The sequence below is a fragment of the Numenius arquata genome, chromosome 10 (genome assembly GCF_964106895.1).
Source record: "Numenius arquata chromosome 10, bNumArq3.hap1.1, whole genome shotgun sequence".
Classification (NCBI taxonomy): Eukaryota; Metazoa; Chordata; class Aves; order Charadriiformes; family Scolopacidae; genus Numenius; species Numenius arquata.
Window position 1 is genome coordinate 46867293 of NC_133585.1, and position 19052 is coordinate 46886344.

The window sequence follows — 19052 nt, forward strand, 5'->3', positions numbered from 1 at the left end:
AAATCCTTCCTCCCCATTCTCCATTTCCTGTCACTCCCAACAGCACCCGCTGCGTTCCTCCTGCGTGCGGAACGCTGGCTGGAGAGCAGTACTTACGATCAGCCTTAATGCACCACCCGCTCATCACGGGAACTTTGCTTTTTTGTTGTTGTTGCCGTTTCTTTTAAATAAAGTGTTGTTTTTTTTTTTTTTTTTTTTTTTTTTTTTTTTTTACATGGTTTACAATTCCAGAAGCAGAACTTAGGTATGCGCAGGACAGTGCAAGCCAACTGACGCTTTCTAATCTGAATTTTTATTAAAAGCTCATGGGAACGTACAAAACCACCTAGAAGCCACACCTTCCAGCAGAGTAGGGAACACTCAATTTGAAAATCAAAGCTCTTGCCAAGGAAAAAAAAAAAAAAAAAAAAAAAACAAACTAAAATTACCACTAGATTGTTTGGGTATTTGACCCCCGGTTACAGGGACTTTTTGCTGTCAAAAAAATAAAAATAAATATTCTGTCACCTGTGTTCTTACTCTTGGGAAGATCTTGGTGATATGATGGCCTCAAACCAGGACAGAGAAAAGAACAAGTTTCTCAGGTTGTAACATACTGAAGTGGACAAATGGAGGATCCCCCTTTCTTCTTTTGTTATGCAAATAAAGCTTTCCAAATATTAATCCAGGACTTCACTCATACAATAAAGCGGAAATTTACCCTAGATAGAAGCCCAATTAAAAACGGTCCAGCAGATTTTGGGTTGCTTGTAACATCTCAAGCCTTAAACTCCAGAAGAGAAGGAGGCCAGAGCATCCGATGAGCAAGTCTGTGAAATACCTAAGTGTTCTGCAAGAAGAGCTTCCCGCAACTTTAACCGAAGTTTTTTGAAATGCAAACTTCATACCTGAAACCGCCTTCATTTAAGCAAAGCAGACACAGGAGCAGGACACCAGCAAAAAGACTTGTCTGACCGATAATCAGCCTGAGACGGGCGCTGTGTCGGGAGCAGATCGTGCACGTACCCGTTACCTCCCACAACCCCGACGCAGGTTAAACGGCTGCTTCGGGCTTTACTTAAAGATCCCAGAACAGAAGCACACGGAAAAGGAAAGTGATTTTTAGTTTCTGATAAAAGTTAAAAATATTACAAACTTTTAGCTTTTATTGAAAATTAAATATATTAGCAAAAGCAAGATTTAAGAAATATTTTACAAATGATTTACATACAAGAAAGCCAGTATCAGACATATTCACAAATATGCAAACCTTTAATTACAAAAAGTACCTATTGGCAGCATGACGCTAACCTCGCCACTGCAGTGTGCTCTACTGTTGATATGAATAAGGCATAGAACTCACATTTGCACCAACTTAAAAAAGTTCAAATAAAACGTTTAAGCTTTTAAATCCTGGATGCACAATCCCCGGTACACACACGCACGGCACGCTCTAAGGTTTCTTCTCCTAAGCTCTACAAACTAAGCGTGTGCTCTGGAAGAACAGCCAGCCTGAAAAGCCCAGTAGAAATGTAACTGGTACTAGCATTTAGTTTTCAGTTTCCTCTTTAACATGTACAGGCCTAGGTATGTAAACCATATTCACAGTTTAAGTATCTTTTTTTAGACAGAAGTACCTCTTTTTTTTTTTTTTTTTCCTTTTTTTTTTTTTTTTTTTGCATTTGTTTCTTAAAATTGGCTCTGGGTTCAGCATACAGTTCGTCATGTCACCTGCTTTTTGATGCGCACATTTACAAGATAACTTAAAAACCTGTGCCATATTCACGGTCAAGATAATTCAACAAGAGTAGTAATATCCAACAGTGACATTCAATAATACATTTCAAATATTTGTGCAAACAGCAAGAGAACAGTTGTATGAGGCAAACATTTGCAAAACCTTGAACACCTCCTCAACGTTGTAAACTTGGGACTGTCAGCCTTAAGCCCTGCACTTCCCGCAGCTTTAAAAAGTCAGTGGCTAAAGTTATCAAGTCTTAAAAACGTTCTCTTCTACATAGTGCAAATCGTAATGTCGGTAACGCGAAAAACAGGTCGAGCTGGATTGACTTTGTGCAACCGTCAGTGGTCTTCTCTCGTCGTTGAGGGAAATGTGCATTCAGAGAACCCCACGGCTCAGGGAGTCGGCGGGGAGGAGAGAGAAACAAGCAGTTCCGTCACACTTCTCAAACCAGCGCTAGATGTGCAAAGGCAGCAAAAATTCCAGCTGCTACTACAACCAGAACAGAGTAACTTTTCAGGAAGACCCAGGCGGTCAGTCACTTGGACTGGTCTCTAGAAAAATACGTCAGTATATGTTGGATTTTTATCAGACGGTCTTTTAAAGACATCATGGAGAGAACCGACAGCTGATATCTGGGGTCTACTGGGAGAACAGCCAGAAGCCACCAACACCAAGCAGGACCATTGGGCATTGCCTAAAAATAAAAGTTAAGTTGGTGAGTTGGTTACTCACAACCAATTCTGTCCAGTTGATTAACATGAAGACACTGAATGACGAAGTCGTCAGTGACAAAGGCTAATTTAAAGCTTGATACTGACTAGAGAATTCCAGATCCATGAGATCAGAAGGGTTCTGAAGGGATCTCTCCTGATCTCTCCCCAACTGAGAAGTCATATATAACGTACACTTAATCGAAGCTTGATAAAGCAATTCATTTTTAAGACAACAAAGCAAGCTTGTAGCTTCTCTGGGAAAAGATGCCTAAGCATAGGACAGTCGCCTAACAACAAACCTCCCTGACAAAAACGAAATCCATTACCTGTCATGCTATTCTTGAGGCTGGAATATTCTTGAAGCCTAAAGTTTTCATTGCAATTATCTTTGTTATATTTGAAGGGCTCCTCTGACACCTCCCAATTTCCCTCCCTTCTCATGACCTCCTCGATGGAGCAGGAATACTTAACCAGTTTCTTCCAAGTTGATAAAACATACTATTTAACTTTTCCCGTACTTTATTCAATTCTCTGCACCAAGCCTTAGATGTCATGCCCAGAACTGGACGTAATACTCGTCAGTAGAGTCCTATCGCTGCAGAGAAGACTAATTACTTCAAATGACTTGCAAAAACATGACCGGTAGCGCTACGTTCCAGGATGACATTTCCTCCCTCGCATCCGTATCACACAGTCGACACATCTGTGTTCCATCACAAATCTCAGGTATGTGCCCACAGCATCGCTGCCCTGCTACTCATCCTGGTTGTACACACTTATTCCTCTTTCCTCGCACAGTGCTTTAAATTTGTTTGGTTTTGGTTTTTTTTTTTTAAGTTGTTCTAAAATCACTCCTGAATTCGTGCACTGGCCTCCACAGCATCTACAGTCCTCCCAGACCAGTTAATACAGTCTCATAGAAGTACGTAGGAGGTGGGTGAGGGACAGGCTCTCGTAAGATCCCACTTTGTATATAATTCCACTTCAAAAGCCAGATTTTACCTACTTTTAAATCTTGCTTTTCTCCAGCCTCCACCCTCTCAGCATCTCACCAACCTTCATTAATCTTTTATAATAACCATGAAAAGAGACTGCTGCCGCTAGTTTCTTAAGAAAGGTTTGTCGAATCCTAAGAGCTGCAGCAGTCTGGCACTGGCTCAGAGAGGAGGGAAGCGGTATTTGTCATCACCTCTTTGCCAAAGATTACTGCCTGTACGTGTCTCAGGGAAGAAAATACAGGAGGTTTTTGCCATTTGCATTCTAACAGCTTTACACAAAGCAACAGTTTAAAACACTACTAGAACTTGGTGTTCTCAGTTTGCTACTTTTATCTCCACAGCAGCGTATCATCCTTTCCTGAAAAAAAACTGTTGAACAGTGACAGAATTGCCTTTTGTTGCTCATCTTATGAGAAACAAGATGCAAGCCTTAGTGTCTTCAAAAGGTGGGAAAAAAAATCTTAAAGTCTTTTTTTTCTTTTAATGTTTAGCAGTTTTAACAGGGTTTTTATTTTTAGAAATAAGCAGCTAGTAATTGGTATTAAATGATGTCTCACCTGTATATTTTCCTCCCTGCCAGGCATTGGCCCAAAGTGCTGAAGGATTTGAGTGCGGAATTTGTTTCTTAAGTTTTGGAACCAACTGCAGGCCTGATTGTAAACAAAATTGTGAAGTTCTCTCAGTTTCTTTAGTTCTTCCTCATCAGTAACCTATAGGAGGAACGTTAAGAAAATATCATGAGAGATAAAGAAACAATTAAGGTGTTTAAACTAAAAAAAAAAAAAACCACACACATTCAATTTCAACTATATTTAGATACATTTCTTGCATCCTCCTAAGCCTTGATTGCTAGTGACTGAATAGTAAAGAAGTCCTGTGATATTTTAGAAAGTTATGGCTTCAAACGATTGTTCAAACAAAACCCACAATATTTCTTTTTTGCTTTATAATCAATAAAAAATTAAGCTAGCTTCCATTTCTTCATGCTGGCACTGGATCTTCCAGTGGTCTAGGGACCTAGAAATTGGAAACAGAGCTCTCAAGAACAAATCAAGCAAAAATCTTAAGATATTAACACTCGTTAAGTATTTAGACAGCGTTCTGGATACCTTAACATCTTCCAAATACTCGATGTCTGCAGTGCAATAGCCATCTTTCATCCCCCTCCGTAAAACTCTAAATCTCTTTCCACCAACTGTATCGACAACAGACCTTCCATCAGGTAGAAAATGAACGTTCCTAATTTGCAGCATGCATCCGTAATCTGCAAAACTAGAAGAGAAGACCTCGTCAGTAATGCAATATAAACACAGTTCTGAAAGGACGCTTTTTATAATTAGAAAGAGACAGAAGAGACAAGAAGCTTCAAATCAGGATGCAAACCTACCCGTTTTGAGGATCGCTTATGCACATCCCGAACTGTTTAGTCCCCGTTTCCATACTCCTGCGAATCATTAGTCGGTATCTTGGCTCAAACACATGTAGAGGGCAAGGCACAGTAGGATATGCCATAGTGCAAACAAACATTGGAACATTCTTGGTCAAGCTTCAAGAGAACATCAAAAGAAACAGGTGGCTTAAAAATCTCATCACTGAATTACGCCAAGACGAGACATTTTTTCAGTGTGTTTCGTCTATTTGAGGTCACGAAGCAAAGTTTGAATTTCAAAGTTAATTAATAAGCCCATTGTAGTAACTTTCCTAATCAATAAAACCACATACTAACAACAGTGACTGTATACCCATAGGCTGATTTGAATACATACTGGAGAGTAAGCCTCACAGTTATCTAGTTAGTGAGTATCTGGTCAATGAATGAAGGGCTTTGTTTTGGGGACAGCAGTGTTAGTTATTTTTTTCTTTTTCTCTTTTTTTTTTTTTTTTTTTTGTTTTTGTTTTAGTTTGAGCCATACAAGCCACTATACCCTCAGAGCCACAGATTTCCTGGAAGTAAAAAGATGTAGCAGTAACTACATAGTAGCTAGGGTCACCATTAAGGTTATTTTCAATGATGGACTCCAGATCACAAGATGCGATCTGGGGTGTAATTTTTACCTTGCAATATGCCTCAGCAGGCCAAACTGAAAAACAAAATATTGTTTTCATCCTCTTTTATCAAGCCTGTACAGCTGATAGCTGATACAAAGAAGTTAGCATTGAGACATTACCAGGTATTTAATTTTAATACCTTTCAGACTCTAAAACATAATGTGTGGATTCTGTTACGTAAGTTGCATGAGCTATAGTTTTAAATAGTTTTCCAACATTCATACCTACAACACATGATGCTTTATATAGTTGAAAAACTGTACTAGAGATAGACATCAAGATTACAAAAAAAATCCCAACGATTTCTTTTCATCAAATCTATCTTTATACAATTAATGTCTATCATGAAAGAAAGAAAGAAATTCAAGCATCTGATACAGGCTGCCCAGGGAGGTGGTGGAGTCTCCGTCTCTGGAGACATTCAAACCCCGCCTGGACACGCTCCTGTGCAACCTGCTCTGGGTGAACCTGCTTTGGCAGGGGGGTTGGACTAGATGATCTCCAGAGGTCCCTTCCAACTCCATATCATTCTGTGATTCTGTGACACTCTGCAGCCAACTCAAGAGGACAATTCCACTAACAGCAGCAAAGCTAAAACTGAAGCTCCACGATGACGGACACAGAGGAGAAACAGAAGGCCAAACATATTATGTAGAGGACTTAACAGCCTCACATTGCTATTATCAAAGTGTGATTTATTTTTTTTTATTTCCACAGTAGTAAAAAACCTGTTAATTTTCTGAAGTACCCATTTAAGACACCAAATTAACACGTCTTTATACTACTTCTTGCATCCGTAACATGCCATTATTAACAATTACACAAAAGATCAAACATTTCTAAAAACCATTTCCATACTAATCTCTCAAGTTTTCTAGATAAAAGACAGCAAGCTTACTTTGAGTGTTCAGCGGTTTCTTCTGCATGAATTCTTTTTCTCTCATATAATTCATCAGACAAATATTTCATTATTAGTTCCTCCAGCAGTTCTGTGGTGCTGTATTTTCTGCTTGCAAGGTACTGTAAGCAATTTTTAAAAAATATATTAATATTTCTTTTCATATATATTAACAAAAGACTTGTGAAAAACGCAACTTTCTATTTAAAATCACAACACGTGAAATGTGTCAAAAATTAGATTTAAAGCCATGAAAACCTACAGCTCTGAAGTTCTTATGTTTCCTTATTTAACATCTTTGAGCAACCTGGTCTAGTGGGAGGTGTCCCTACCCATGGCAGGGGGCTTGGAACTGGATGATCTTTAAGGTCCCTTCCAACCCAAACCATTCTATGATTCTATGATCTAATCTTACTCTATATTCGATAACCAGAATCTCTATTTTAGCTCTTAGTGTCTGACAACTCGAGTGTCTCAGTTTGTATTGCTATTGTCTACCAGAGACAGAATTAATTTCCCAGGTTATGCAGCCAGACAAATAAGGAAAGCGTACAGAAATCACAGAGAGGTTTTACTGAATAGTTCCCGAAGTTTACAAACACACAGGATTTAATTACACCAGTAAAGCAGTTGGTCACAGAAACAGAAAACCTCTAAGACCCTGAGGCAAACCCAAGCAACCTGCATTCACAGTTTGTCTCAAGTTCTTCCTTTCTAGCAGCAACCCACAGCCCAAGTGAATCCAAGATGTTGGGTTTAAGTGAAACAAGCCTTTAAAAACGATACAATATTTGTATTTGTGAGCTCTACTGAGAAACGGTACCTCTTTCAAACTCTCCTTGCAGAGAGGACACTGAGGAGCGTGGTCTAAACAGCGTTCCAAGCAACCTTTGCAAAAAGTATGTCCACAAGGGGTTGTCACTGGCTCAAAGAAGAGCCTGAAACAAAGTTATAAGCAGTTAGATACCATGGCAAGCATGTGTTTTGCTAAAAAAAGTCAGTGATCAACCTCTTTAAGACTAGTCATACCGTAACAAAGCAGAGACACTTAATCCCATGTCTCCTTACTCTACTTCTCCCCTACCCTGCAGTTTGGTTCCGTTTACCACCCCACCACTTGCTTTTTGTTTTCTGATGATTCTGGACACGTTTCACAACACTCTAAATATCTAAACATTTATCCCAATGTACAAAGATTTTGGCCTCACTACACAGAGATTCAGAATACGCAAAATTAAGTGATTCTTTGAGGAGCTAAGTTGTTTTAATAGCAGTATCACATAATAGTAACATCACTATGGACAGGTTAGTATACACCATATGCTTTAAGGTCTGAGAACCAAGACGACTCAGTACGACCTTTCAAATACATCAACTACATTTAAGTAGACTAACATTCCCAAGTATCCACATCACCTAGACAAATATGAAGTTCACAGGCAATGCTTCTAAGCATTAGCCTTCTCAAAATAGTAAATGAAATAGTTTTATTGACTGAAAAAGACCCTAACATTTAACCACAAAAGATCCTGTCCTTTTTAGGTTATCAGTTAACAACGCCAAGCTTAATTTAAAAGGCAGCTTGATTAAAATAATGCTGTATTATATAGCACTATAGCAAGTGACATTTAAATAAGCATTTAACAGCCGGGATAGAGGAAAGCTGAAAATTATTGCCTGACGACAGAAGTCATCACAATTTATAAGCACCTCAGTTTATATGTGTAACAGGTATGTGGCCAAGCATCTGTAATAGAAATATTGAATTAAGGAGGAAATCTTACCTCATACATAGAGAGCACTCGAAATCAGATACATCAATCAAATCCCCTGGAATTGTTCCAAAAGGCAGCGTCATGTCCCTTTTTGTACTTTCTAAGGAAAAGCAAGACAAAACACTTCTTCAGAGAAAGGCACAAGACAGTCAATACTTTGAACTTCAAAGTAACTGACTGTTTACCTCCTTGCTTTTTGTGTTTGTTTCTTCCATCTTCACATACAACTGTATCCTGTTCTGAAAAGGAAAGCTTTCTTTTCAACAAAGCACCTTTTTCTTGGCCAGAGAGAAGGGGTTCGGAAGACACTCTCTTTAAGCCATCTTCCTTGGCAAGGTCTTTCATTGAGTTAAGAGCGTGGGCAGACTGTGCACGATTTAAGCTTCCACTGACGGGCTCCGGTACCTCTGATCCTCCTAAACTCTGTAAAAGTAAGATGAAATTGAGCTGTACTTCAAAAGTAACACAAATCTAAGTACGCAAGACATGAACATGCAAAGATATATAAGCCAAACTGATATCCACAGTTAGTCGATTAGTTAACTAGAGGAATTTGATAAGATAGTACCCAAATTTGCTTAGCATTAACAATATAAAACTCTTCACCTGCTTCAAAGACAAGGGAAAACTGTATTTCTCTTTATTTTGAAGTCACTAATATCAAATCTCAGTACCTTCTAGTAAGTACTTCACTGGAATGAGGAGTCTAACACTCCAAATGAAAATACATTACTCCCAAATCACAATTCTTTTCTTCCAATTTAGCCAATTACAGAGAGTCAGCATTTAGGCTGGGAAGTAAGTACGAAAAATAAAGATATCATAGCATCTGATGTTAGTGTATCAGCCAAAAAGAAAAAGTTATCCTATAGTTTTTGTTACCTGCTCAGGACAAAGTGGTAAGTCGCAGTAAGACTCAGTCACCTCAGAACCAAGTATAAAAGGTTTATTTCGAATATGTGGTGAATTCCAAGCAGATTCCTTCAGACTCTCTCCTAACTTCTCTGGTGACAGCACATCACGCAATGTCTAGGAAACAAACAGCTAAATGTTCATAATAATGAAAAAGGACACAGCTTTGATTATAAAACTACGTACCAAAAAAAAGAATTTAAACTATATGAAGTTATCCTCGCAAACAGAGACTTATTTAAACAGTAACTGAGAAAAAAAACCAACAGTTGAGAACAAGCAGAAACCTACATACCTAACTAAAAATAAATTTATCCAGAAATCTTTTCTACCACAAGTGAGCTCTTCACACAGAGTTAGACAATTCAATATCATACAGCTTTTGCAATGTAAACCTTTATTATCCAAGAAAAACTGTTGTGCTCTGGGCACATCAAAAGAGTTAGAATATTTAACTTGTGCCTGCTTTCCGGTTTTCTAGATTTCTATTTAGTAACTTCAAAAGCATGTGTACTTTGAAATGCATACTTAAAACCTGTACATTAGGACTGTCTCTTCAATGTAGTACGATATATCTTGGAAAAATACATCTTAATATGCCACCTGAACCTTTTCTGTATGTATTGAAGATTTTCAGATGCTCAAAGTCTACCATAATGGGAGCTTTATAAAGGAATTAAGTCGGAGACCCAGTTTCATAAAGAAACTTACCCTTTCTACTTCTAGCTTGGCTGGAAGAAAGTCCTCATCAAGGGCTAAGCACTGTAGAAACAGTTGTAAGGCATCACCTACGAAGCCAGAGTCTTGCAGCACTTTTCCTTTCTGGAAGTAGACCTGAAAAACAGATACCGTGAAGACACTTCTAGAGCATGTAGAACTGCAGTATGCATCTTACAGGCGTTACAACAGAAATAGAACCCTCCGTGACACAAAGAGTGTAGCTCTTCAACAAACTCCAGCAGTGCACAGGGTGGATGATCTGTACGCCTTATCTAACGTACATCCACTACAGTATTTGGATGGGCAGGTTTTACTCTCCTTCCAGTTATTTGTTTCAGCTTACGCGAGGGGTTAAAAACCTGCCTAGTGCTGAATTCACAACAGGCATTAATTTCCCCCTTCTGTGAGCCATTGGAGGGGAAGAAGGGGGACAAGCAATGCAAATGAATACATAACCTCATACAACAGCTTACAGGACATCCTTTTTGCCCTCTGTTTCATTAAAAGCCTGCAGGTGAATGGTAACTACACACAAACCCCCCCACACAACCATGCATCCCTTACATACATCTTAATCTATACTCTTAACACAAACCAATGCACTTTTGGAATTGCTTCCTCCAACTATATTTTATTCTTGAACACTAGACAGCAGCTGGGAAAAAAGAATAAATCCGTTTACTACTTTCTCTGAAAGAAAAAAAAAGGAGAAGAGAGTACTGCATTTTGTCATATACCTAGGTATATGACATTGCAACCAAGAAGTCCCTTATCCAACTTATCTCAAGTTTTAAAAATTGTATTTGCAATAATATAAATACAAGTTAGATAAAAACAACAGTTATCTAACAAAAATAAGATAAAACGACATCTAGCTGTGTATGAGATTTTGGATAATGGGCCAGAAAACTGGATTTTAAAAAAAAAAAAGAATAAAAAAAATTAAAACCAGAGTGCAGTTTCTATGGAGTGACTGCCAGTATTAACAGTGAAGTCTGTTAAACAAGGCTGTCAGACGAGGGCATGCATCATCTTTGATGGATTTGGGCAGTTTCATTAAAATGTGTCCCGAAGAAGGAAAATATGCTAATCCTCCTCTCACAGTTTCTTTTCCTACAGAAATAAGAACTGTTAGAGAAATCCATCAAACCAATCTCAGCTAAGCGAAGAGGGCTTCTTTCCAAATATATAGAAAAAGTAGACATTACTACCAACGCTGAGGGGGGAAAAGCAGGATGCTCTCTGAGTTTGCAGTAGCCACGGAACTGCTGAACACTGGAGTTCCCATCGAGTTTCTTCGAACTTTTCGAAGAAAAACTTTCCAAGCTAAATCAGCAAAGTGTCCTTCTCTTAATAAAAACTAACAAATGAAACACATGCCAAACCCCAGCTGTTATAGGTTACATCACCACGAACGATCCCAACTCCAAGCCCTGGGAGCCACTAAAAAAGGCCCCAAAGACACGCTTGCATTTTTTAGCCAATACTATTGCAAAAGAATTCATTGCTTCTGCTAAATATTTTTTGACTCTTTGGTAGCATCTGGAAAAGAAAACTGTGTTGTCCTATTTATACAGCAGACCATTTTATCAGTAAAACTCAAAAAACTATGAGAGAAATGTTGACTGAACATAGAGCCAAGAATTCCAGTCCTGACTGGCAACAGCGACCGTCCATCTCATGTGATATTCTCAAGGAACAGATAATGCTTAAAATGCTCTGACTTTGGGAAATACAGTCGAAGTGTAAACACTTCAGGGAAGCGCAGAGCTCTAAAAGGACTAACTTGTACCCAGCATAAGAAATCTCAAAACTCAATTACATCAACCTACCGAACATAAAGGCCTCAGAAGTTCTGCTTTCAAGCAATTAAAGCTGGCTGCACAATTTCAGCCAACCACCCAGCCAAATAACATTAAGCCAAAGTTAAGTTTGTAAATATTTAATAACTTTTCTTAAGAGAACACCTAAAAGTGTTCTTATAAAGAAATTAAATAATCAATAACAAGTAACTACAGACAGCATAAAAGCACTTCATAACACTGCCCAAGAAGTCAGCTCCACTGCACTTAACCCTTCATCCAAGGACACCATCTCATGTTGTTGGTAAGAAATAAAAATACCTGACGTTTTTGATGAAGACTAAATTAACAGTTCCGAGTGGATTCGTCAATCAGTTCTAACCTGCCATACTCATCAGTAGCCTGTCTCATGTAAGTAACTATTTTAAGGTACCTTTTAGCATTCTGCATGTCTTAGAAGATAATGTTTAAGGTAGCTGACCTAAGCTCTTAACTTGATGCAAGTATAATTCAGAATCCATTGATTCTAAAGATAAATATAGATTTTGAAAAAAAAAAAGAAGAGTTCATATCAACTTACCTCTGGCCAATTTGGCATTTTAGAAATAACAAAATTTAGATCTTCTATGGCTGTTTTATATTCTTGGAGGCCAACGTATGACTCAGCTCTGTAAATTCTCAGCATCAAGTCACTGGAATCTGAAGACAAAAATAAAGTAACATTTTTAATAATTCAGAAATTTGTCATTTTTAGTTAGATGTGCTTTCATAGTGATATGTCGTAACCACACTTTTTCATACCATACTTTCAAAATTACTGGAGTATATTCCACCCCATCCGCCAGTGTCCGGGTAATAAAAGTGGCAGTAATTTCAGGCTCATGTCTTTCAAGTTAAAGATCAAATTTTGGACCCTCTAACGTATCTTGCAGCAAGAAGATAATATATTTTAAAAGATCTAACGTTGAAGCTGACAGAATAAAGTATTGCTCAGTACTGCTGTGTCAACAGACGCTGAGGACTAAGTAGACTTTAGCTTTACAGTACACTCATCCAAAATCACAGAAATCTGGGAATTCACCGCACTTGTATTAAGAAGTCTAAGTATTACAAAGTTTGCTTTCAAACGTTCAAGTTTTTCTTTAAACTGTCATTTGTTTGGATAATGCCCGACCCCTTTTAACTATGGCTGGAGACACAGACGCCGCTGTCGCAGTGGTACCCACTTGGTAAGTACCAGCAACAGACTTTATCGCCATGAGGTCTGAAGAGAGACAGAGCCTTTAGCTCCAGCCGGCAGCCCTGCTGTAAGGAGTTGGGACTAGTGGAACTTCCGCAATGGGAAAACATTACTATGTGTCCACTAAACACCAGTTCTCATGTCCAACATACAGCATTTTGCATAAAGCAGCCTCTTAAATGGGGAAGCACACCCATCTCCATGCCCCTAAAACTATGGTTTTCGTAACACAACCGATTGCAGTTGTTGCTTGGAGAAAAATGCCAGCAGGCTGCTTTGTTCTTCATTATTTATTTTTTGTTACTACACCTGTGTTTTTCATTGAATGAGGCAAGTCAAGCATTGGTCTACTACAATACTAAAATTAAATAGTTCTTTAAGTTTCTTTCAACAAGATTTCCTTGGGAGGGGATCATTTCAATCTGCTATTCTATTTTAGTCTATTCTAAATGTCTAGTTTAAATTTTCACAATTTCCAGCATTAGCTTGTTTTACCGAGAGACTGGCCAATGTTCCTGTGTATTCTAACATACTGCTTTGTATTTAGATCCACAACACCAGGTGTAAAAAGACCTTAACGGAAAAGAGTTAAGAAAATCAAAACCGACACAAGATTTCGCAGCTGAAACTTGTGTCTTTCTGATTTGTCTTTCTTTCGAGTTGGCAGTTTCCCTTCAAATATAAATATTCCCAAACCTGGTGTTTGTTTTCTTGTGTAACTTTAGACATAATAAAATGTTTGTATTAACAGAAGTCTGGGAAATTGTCTAATTTAAACAGGCAATTCTGCAAGCAGGACTCTGAAGCCTGCTTTCCTGTGGCTTTGTGTTTTGTGTCTGTTACAGCCCAGCAAGGCGGGAGCCCAGATCAAACTCTTCAGACCCTTTTTTTCCTGTTGTTTTTGACTCTTTGGTGTCCAGCAGAGTTAGTATCAAACCAAATTCTTTTCTTCAGAGGTAGCAGTAAGTGCGGGTCTTTGATAAGGTACCTAATTTGCACACAATGAGAGAGAACTCATCTTTTCCCAGACTTTAAGTGTACAAGATGACCTGAGGAACTCAGAGCCTTCCTTTCTGGAGGGAGGGTGAGGGGTAGTTTGAAGATAAAAATCTGAGTTCAAGTCTATAGCAGGTGGACATTTAATCCATTTAATTTTCAAAGAGAAAAAAGCATGGTTCTAATTAACTAGTACAAAAAAAAAAAAAAGGGCTAAACCAAAGAGCTGGGACCCTAAATCTGCTGCTGGACGCACACAAACACTGCAAATGAATGATCAATACGTAAAATAAATTGAGTCTAAACATCTGGAAGGCCACAAGATATTAATTTACATGTCCAGTTTTGCAACCATAATTTAATTTCTAGGCTTTGTAATTGTGAAAATACCATTTTGCAATGTTTCAGCATATATTTTAATGTTTGCCACCTAAAGGGAGGATGTAAAACTATTCCGAATCCTTAGACCAAAGACTAAACAGAGCAAAAACACAACCTGTGCTTGAATTTTCAACTTCAGCAATCCAATCGATTGTAAATACAGAAATCACTCACTTCCAGCATACCCAAAGACAAAGGACCTTAAGAAAGAAGACACCAAGTACTTTCAGGGCAGAACTGTGTGTACCTACCAGCTGTTATTGCATTAATAGGAAAGTATACAAAGGTGTACGCACAAAAAACCACTCAATCCTATGGGGTTTTTTATACTACTTCCAAAGCATCTGCTCCTGGCTACTGTCAGCATAACCATGCCAATAAACGGACCATCTCTGTCTGACCCTGCGTGCTTTTTATATGGGTCCTAAAAATATACCAAATTCTTCAAAATGAGAGACATGCACATCACAGTCACTAGGCTGAAAAGCTTTAGGACACAGTATTTATTAATACAGTACTATAGGGTCACCCCAACAGTCAGGGGTTAGAACACACAACCCATGAGAAGAAGCCGAGAGAACTGGGCTTGTTTTGTGGAAAACAATTCCCGAAAGCCTTGGGAGAACCCAGCAGCCTTCCAGAATCCATGAGGAAGCTCTCCAGAAGACTCTTTACTGATGTGCACAGGGGAAAAGCAAGGGACAACAGTTATAAGCTGAAACAAGGGCAGTTCTCACTTGAAATAAGAAGAAAATTTTTCACTGTGAGAATAATCAACCTTTGAGCAGGTTGCCCAGAGAGGCTGTGGAATCTTCATCCTTGCAGGTGGACTTAACCTTAAGCAAACTGCTCTGAACTCAGTGTTTATTCTGCTTTGAAGAGGATGATTGATTGGTTAACACATCTCCTCCTCCGGGGCCACTCCAGCAGGAACGGGTCCCCAGTTCAGACCAAACCCAAGCCTATTAGCTGTGTGTTTCAGGATACTTGATTAAAGACAAGCTGCACTTGGATTTTAATCCAATAGACTTCCTTTAAATAAACTGTTTCATTTCAACCCCTGCAAGGAATATATTAACCATACGCATGTTAACATTCCTCATGTTTTTCAAAAGTCACTTTTGCACCATGCCAAATAGTTCTCTTTACGTAAGAAAGTTATGAAAAGATGCCTTTTGAGTAAAGATTTAGTGCCAATGCCTTATTTAGGACATCAGATCTATGTTTATCACAATTTTTTAACTATCTGCATTAAAAAGAAACAAGAGTTGAACTAGGAGTGATGAAACACTGAAAATTATTTTAAACATGAATAAATTTCTTATGCAACGTCTTTTCCACCTCTAAGTGTTTTCAAGAACTCATGTTCTGGAGGAAGATAGAAAGTGTACCAGCAGTTATTAATTAGCTCTCTATTGGCCTGAAATCACCTTCAATTTGTAGCTGGGAGTCCAGAGCTCTAAACTGACATTTAATGCATGAGTAGCTTCACCTGAATGCTTGGAATATACTTGCAATATTGAGAGTTCTCAGGACTGGAGACACAGGAAACAGTCGTAAAAGGCTCTTAAACTGAGCTTCTAGCACGTGTACTAAATTTGAATAATAAAATCGCGGATAAGCATCTCAGCTGATAACTATTCTCAAATTTTAAAGCCAAAATTTAGGCTGTAGCTTCACAATAAAAGGAATCAAAATTCTTTCCCCATAGGTATCTAAATGGTATTGCTAAATCCACAAAAGAAAGATTAACTGGAGCTTGTAGAATTAATTTCCTCTTTTATTCTTTAAAAGCAATCTTGGAACATAAAACCCAGTAAACCCGTTGTGGTAATTAACAGTGTCATCAGTTTGTATCCTGAAGGCCACTGAGTTTTGACACCGTTTCTTTGTGGCTTGTACAAGTCAATGCTGTTGTTCGGAACACAGAAAGAAAGAAAAAAAAAAAAACAAAAACAAAACAACCTTTCTGAAGAGAAAGATCTGGGGGTCCTGGTAGACAGCAAAATGACAATGAGCAAGCAGTGTGCTCTTGTGGCCAGGAAGGCCAATGGAATCCTGGGCTGCATAGGGAAGAGTGTGGCTAGTAGGTCGAGGGAAGTCATTCTCCCCCTCTACTCTGCACTGGTGAGGCCACAACTGGAATACTGCATCCAGTTCTGGGCTCCCCAATTCAAGAGGGATAGGGAACTACTGGAAAGAGTCCAGCGAAGGGCAACGAGGATGATTCAAGGATTGGAGCATCTCCCTTATGAAGAAAGGCTGAGAGAGCTGGGACTCTTTAGCCTGGAGAAGAGAAGGCTGAGGGGAGACCTTATCAATTCTTGTAAGTATCTCAAGGGTGGGTTGAAGGAGGAGGGAGCCAGACTCTTTTCAGTGGTTGCCAGCAAGAGGACGAGGGGCAACGGGCACAAGCTAGAACATAGGAGGTTCCACTCAAATATGAGAAGAAACTTCTTCACGGTGAGGGTGACAGAGCCCTGGAACAGGCTGCCCAGGGAGGTTGTGGAGTCCCCTTCTTTGGAGATTTTCAAGACCCGCCTGGATGCAGTCCTGAGTAACGTGCTCTGACATGCTCTGGGCAATCCTGCTTCAGCAGGGGAGTTGGACTAGATGATCTTTATGGTCCCTTCCAACTCTAAAAAATTCAGTGAAATTCAGTGAAACCATTCTGCTTCTTACAGCTCCAAGACTGAAAATAGATCAGCCGCTTTCTCAGGTCACATCTATCCCATATCCTACGTTTTGGAAACACCCTGGCAAATAACATCGCATTGAAGGACACAACCGAACCTTTTTAAATTAGGTTGCCAAAAGGCATAGAAAAAAACCCCAATATATATATATCTATATGGGAGGTTTAATCCCACCTACACTGAAAACAGTTTATTCTGGAACTAGATCTAATGTATCTCCCCAGAACAGATTGGAAGGATTAGACTTATGCAAGCTATCGGGTTGGGCTTTTCCTCTGAAGTAGAGAACCGCAGAGACGCAATCTTGGAGAAATTCCTGAATCTCTGAACGGAAATAAAGTAGCCCAAAGTGGGGACACCCCCCCTCCCCCCACAGGTGTCAAAATCCACAGCGGAGTAGAAGAAAGGAATCCGCGAGCGGAGACCACCTGGGTGTATCGGTCCCTCCGGGAGACCGGCCGTGTCCCCGCCGTCGGGGGGGGGTGGGTGGTGGGGTGCGGGACCGGGGCCCGGCGCTACCTCCCGCCCGCTCCCCCATTATAAAACGCCGACCGACCACACCCACCCGTGACGTCACCGCCATTACACAACCTGTCCCCCTCCGTGCCTCCCGCTTATGCAACCGCGCCCGGGCCTGCGGGGAACTTGTCTGGGTGACACTTAAAAGACGGCGAAAATAGGTCTCCGGCGGGAAACAAGGTTAAAAGCGGCGGCAGAAGTTCTCCCGCCCGCCCGCCGGGGGAAACAAGCCCCGCAAACTCCTCTGTGAACAATCCCCGGGGAAAGCGTGTGGGAGGGCAAAAATAAAACACCAACACGGCGCGAAAGGAGCCCGCGTGGGTCGCTCCGAGGCGCGCCCCGCTGCCAAGCCCCGGCGCTCGCTGAGGTGCCAGCAGCCCCGCGTCCCGCCACCGCCCCCCCCCCCCCCGCGCTCCGCCGGAGCCTCTCGGCAAACTCCACAAAACTTCCTTATGTTCTTTACCGGCGCCGTTTCCACCCCGGACAGCCTCAGCAGGGCCGCAGGGCGGGAAGGAGACGCACCCCCGCCACCACCCCCCTAGCCCCCCGAGCCTCGGCTAGCAGGCGGGAGGAGTGCGGGCGGCGGGACGGCCCTCAGGCCCGCTCCCCTCCCCGCCCCGAGCCTCACCTGCTCGCAGCGCCTGGCTGGCGGCGGCCAGAGCCTCTCGGAAGCGTCCCTGGGCCAGCAGCTCCTCCAGCCGGCTCCCCGTCCTCGCCCTCTCGCACTCGCCCGGGAACCACTTCTCCGCCAGCTGGTTGAGGACGACGCTGGTCCGCAGCGGGGCAGCGGCCGGGCTGGTGCCCCCCGCCGGCAGCAGCCGGTCCCGGCAGCGGCGGCAGCGGGCCCGCAGCTCCCTGCGGAGGCAGCGGCGGCAGTAGGTGTGCCCGCACGGGACGGTGACCGGCTCGCCCAGGAACCGGCCGCAGCCGCAGCAGCGCAGCGGGGCCTGGGTCTCGGCCCCGCCGTCCCGGCTCCAGCCCAGCCCCTGCCGCAGGCGGTAGTTGAGCACCAGGCAATCCACCAGCGTCCCCAGGCGCTGGGGTCCGGCGAGGGGGCCGAGGCACAGCGAGGCCAGCGAGGCGCCCACCACTTCCTTCAGGCGGCCGCCCGCCGCCAGCCCCTCGCCCAGCCTCGGCGGCGGCAGCAGCTCCCGCTCTCCATCCGCCTCTTCGCCGGGGCTGCCGCTGGGCTCCGGCGACACCTCCGAGCCCACGGGAGAGAACGCCATCAGCTTCACGGCTACGAGGAGGAGGAGGAGGAGGAGGGGGGGGTGTGGCAGGCTCCCCGCTCCGGCCGCCGGGCTGGGGCTCGGCGCAGGACGCTGAGGCACTGGCGGGGCAGGAGGGGAGGAGGGAGCAAGATGGAAGGAGGTTACAAAACACCGCTTCCACGCCGAGCGCCGTCACGGGGCGGGAGGCGGGGACGGCGCCGGGGAGTGAGTCAGGCCGGGGCGGGGTGGCTGAGGGGGGTGTGTGTGGGGGGGAGAGAATGGCGGGCGTCGTTCCCTCAGCGCCCCTCACAGCCCGCCCGGGGCTGAGAGGGAGTGCGGGGCGGCGGGGAGGGCGGCGAGGAGGGCGTCCGCCCTCCTCGCCGCCCTCCCCGCCGCCCCGCACTCCCTCTCAGCCCCGC

The 19052-nt window shown here is 42.2% G+C and overlaps 1 protein-coding gene across 1 annotated transcript; it reads right to left on the reverse strand.

The window, feature by feature from the left end:
* Positions 1-1103: 1103 nt before the first annotated feature.
* LONRF1 (LON peptidase N-terminal domain and ring finger 1) lies at positions 1104-18808 on the reverse strand. Its single transcript, XM_074154784.1, has 12 exons — positions 18051-18808; positions 12171-12289; positions 9780-9902; positions 9039-9185; positions 8342-8579; positions 8166-8256; positions 7205-7319; positions 6382-6503; positions 4822-4980; positions 4544-4706; positions 3992-4144; positions 1104-2417 (listed from the first exon to the last, which is right to left on the reverse strand). Exons 1-12 carry the CDS (start codon positions 18649-18651, stop codon positions 2259-2261), a joined length of 2190 nt encoding a protein of 729 aa, XP_074010885.1. The 5' UTR covers positions 18652-18808; the 3' UTR covers positions 1104-2258.
* Between the last annotated feature and the right edge of the window lie 244 nt (positions 18809-19052).

Coding starts and splice junctions, on each gene's coding strand:
- LONRF1 (XM_074154784.1), bottom strand. CDS start 18,651: ATGGCGTTCTCTCCCGTGGGCTCGGAGGTGTCGCCGGAGCCCAGCGGC. Junction 4,981..6,381: donor GAAACCGCTGAACACTCAAA/GTAAGCTTGCTG, acceptor GTTCTCTTGAAG/CTTGACCAAGAATGTTCCAA. Junction 4,145..4,543: donor AGTATTTGGAAGATGTTAAG/GTATCCAGAACG, acceptor TTCCTCCTATAG/GTTACTGATGAGGAAGAACT.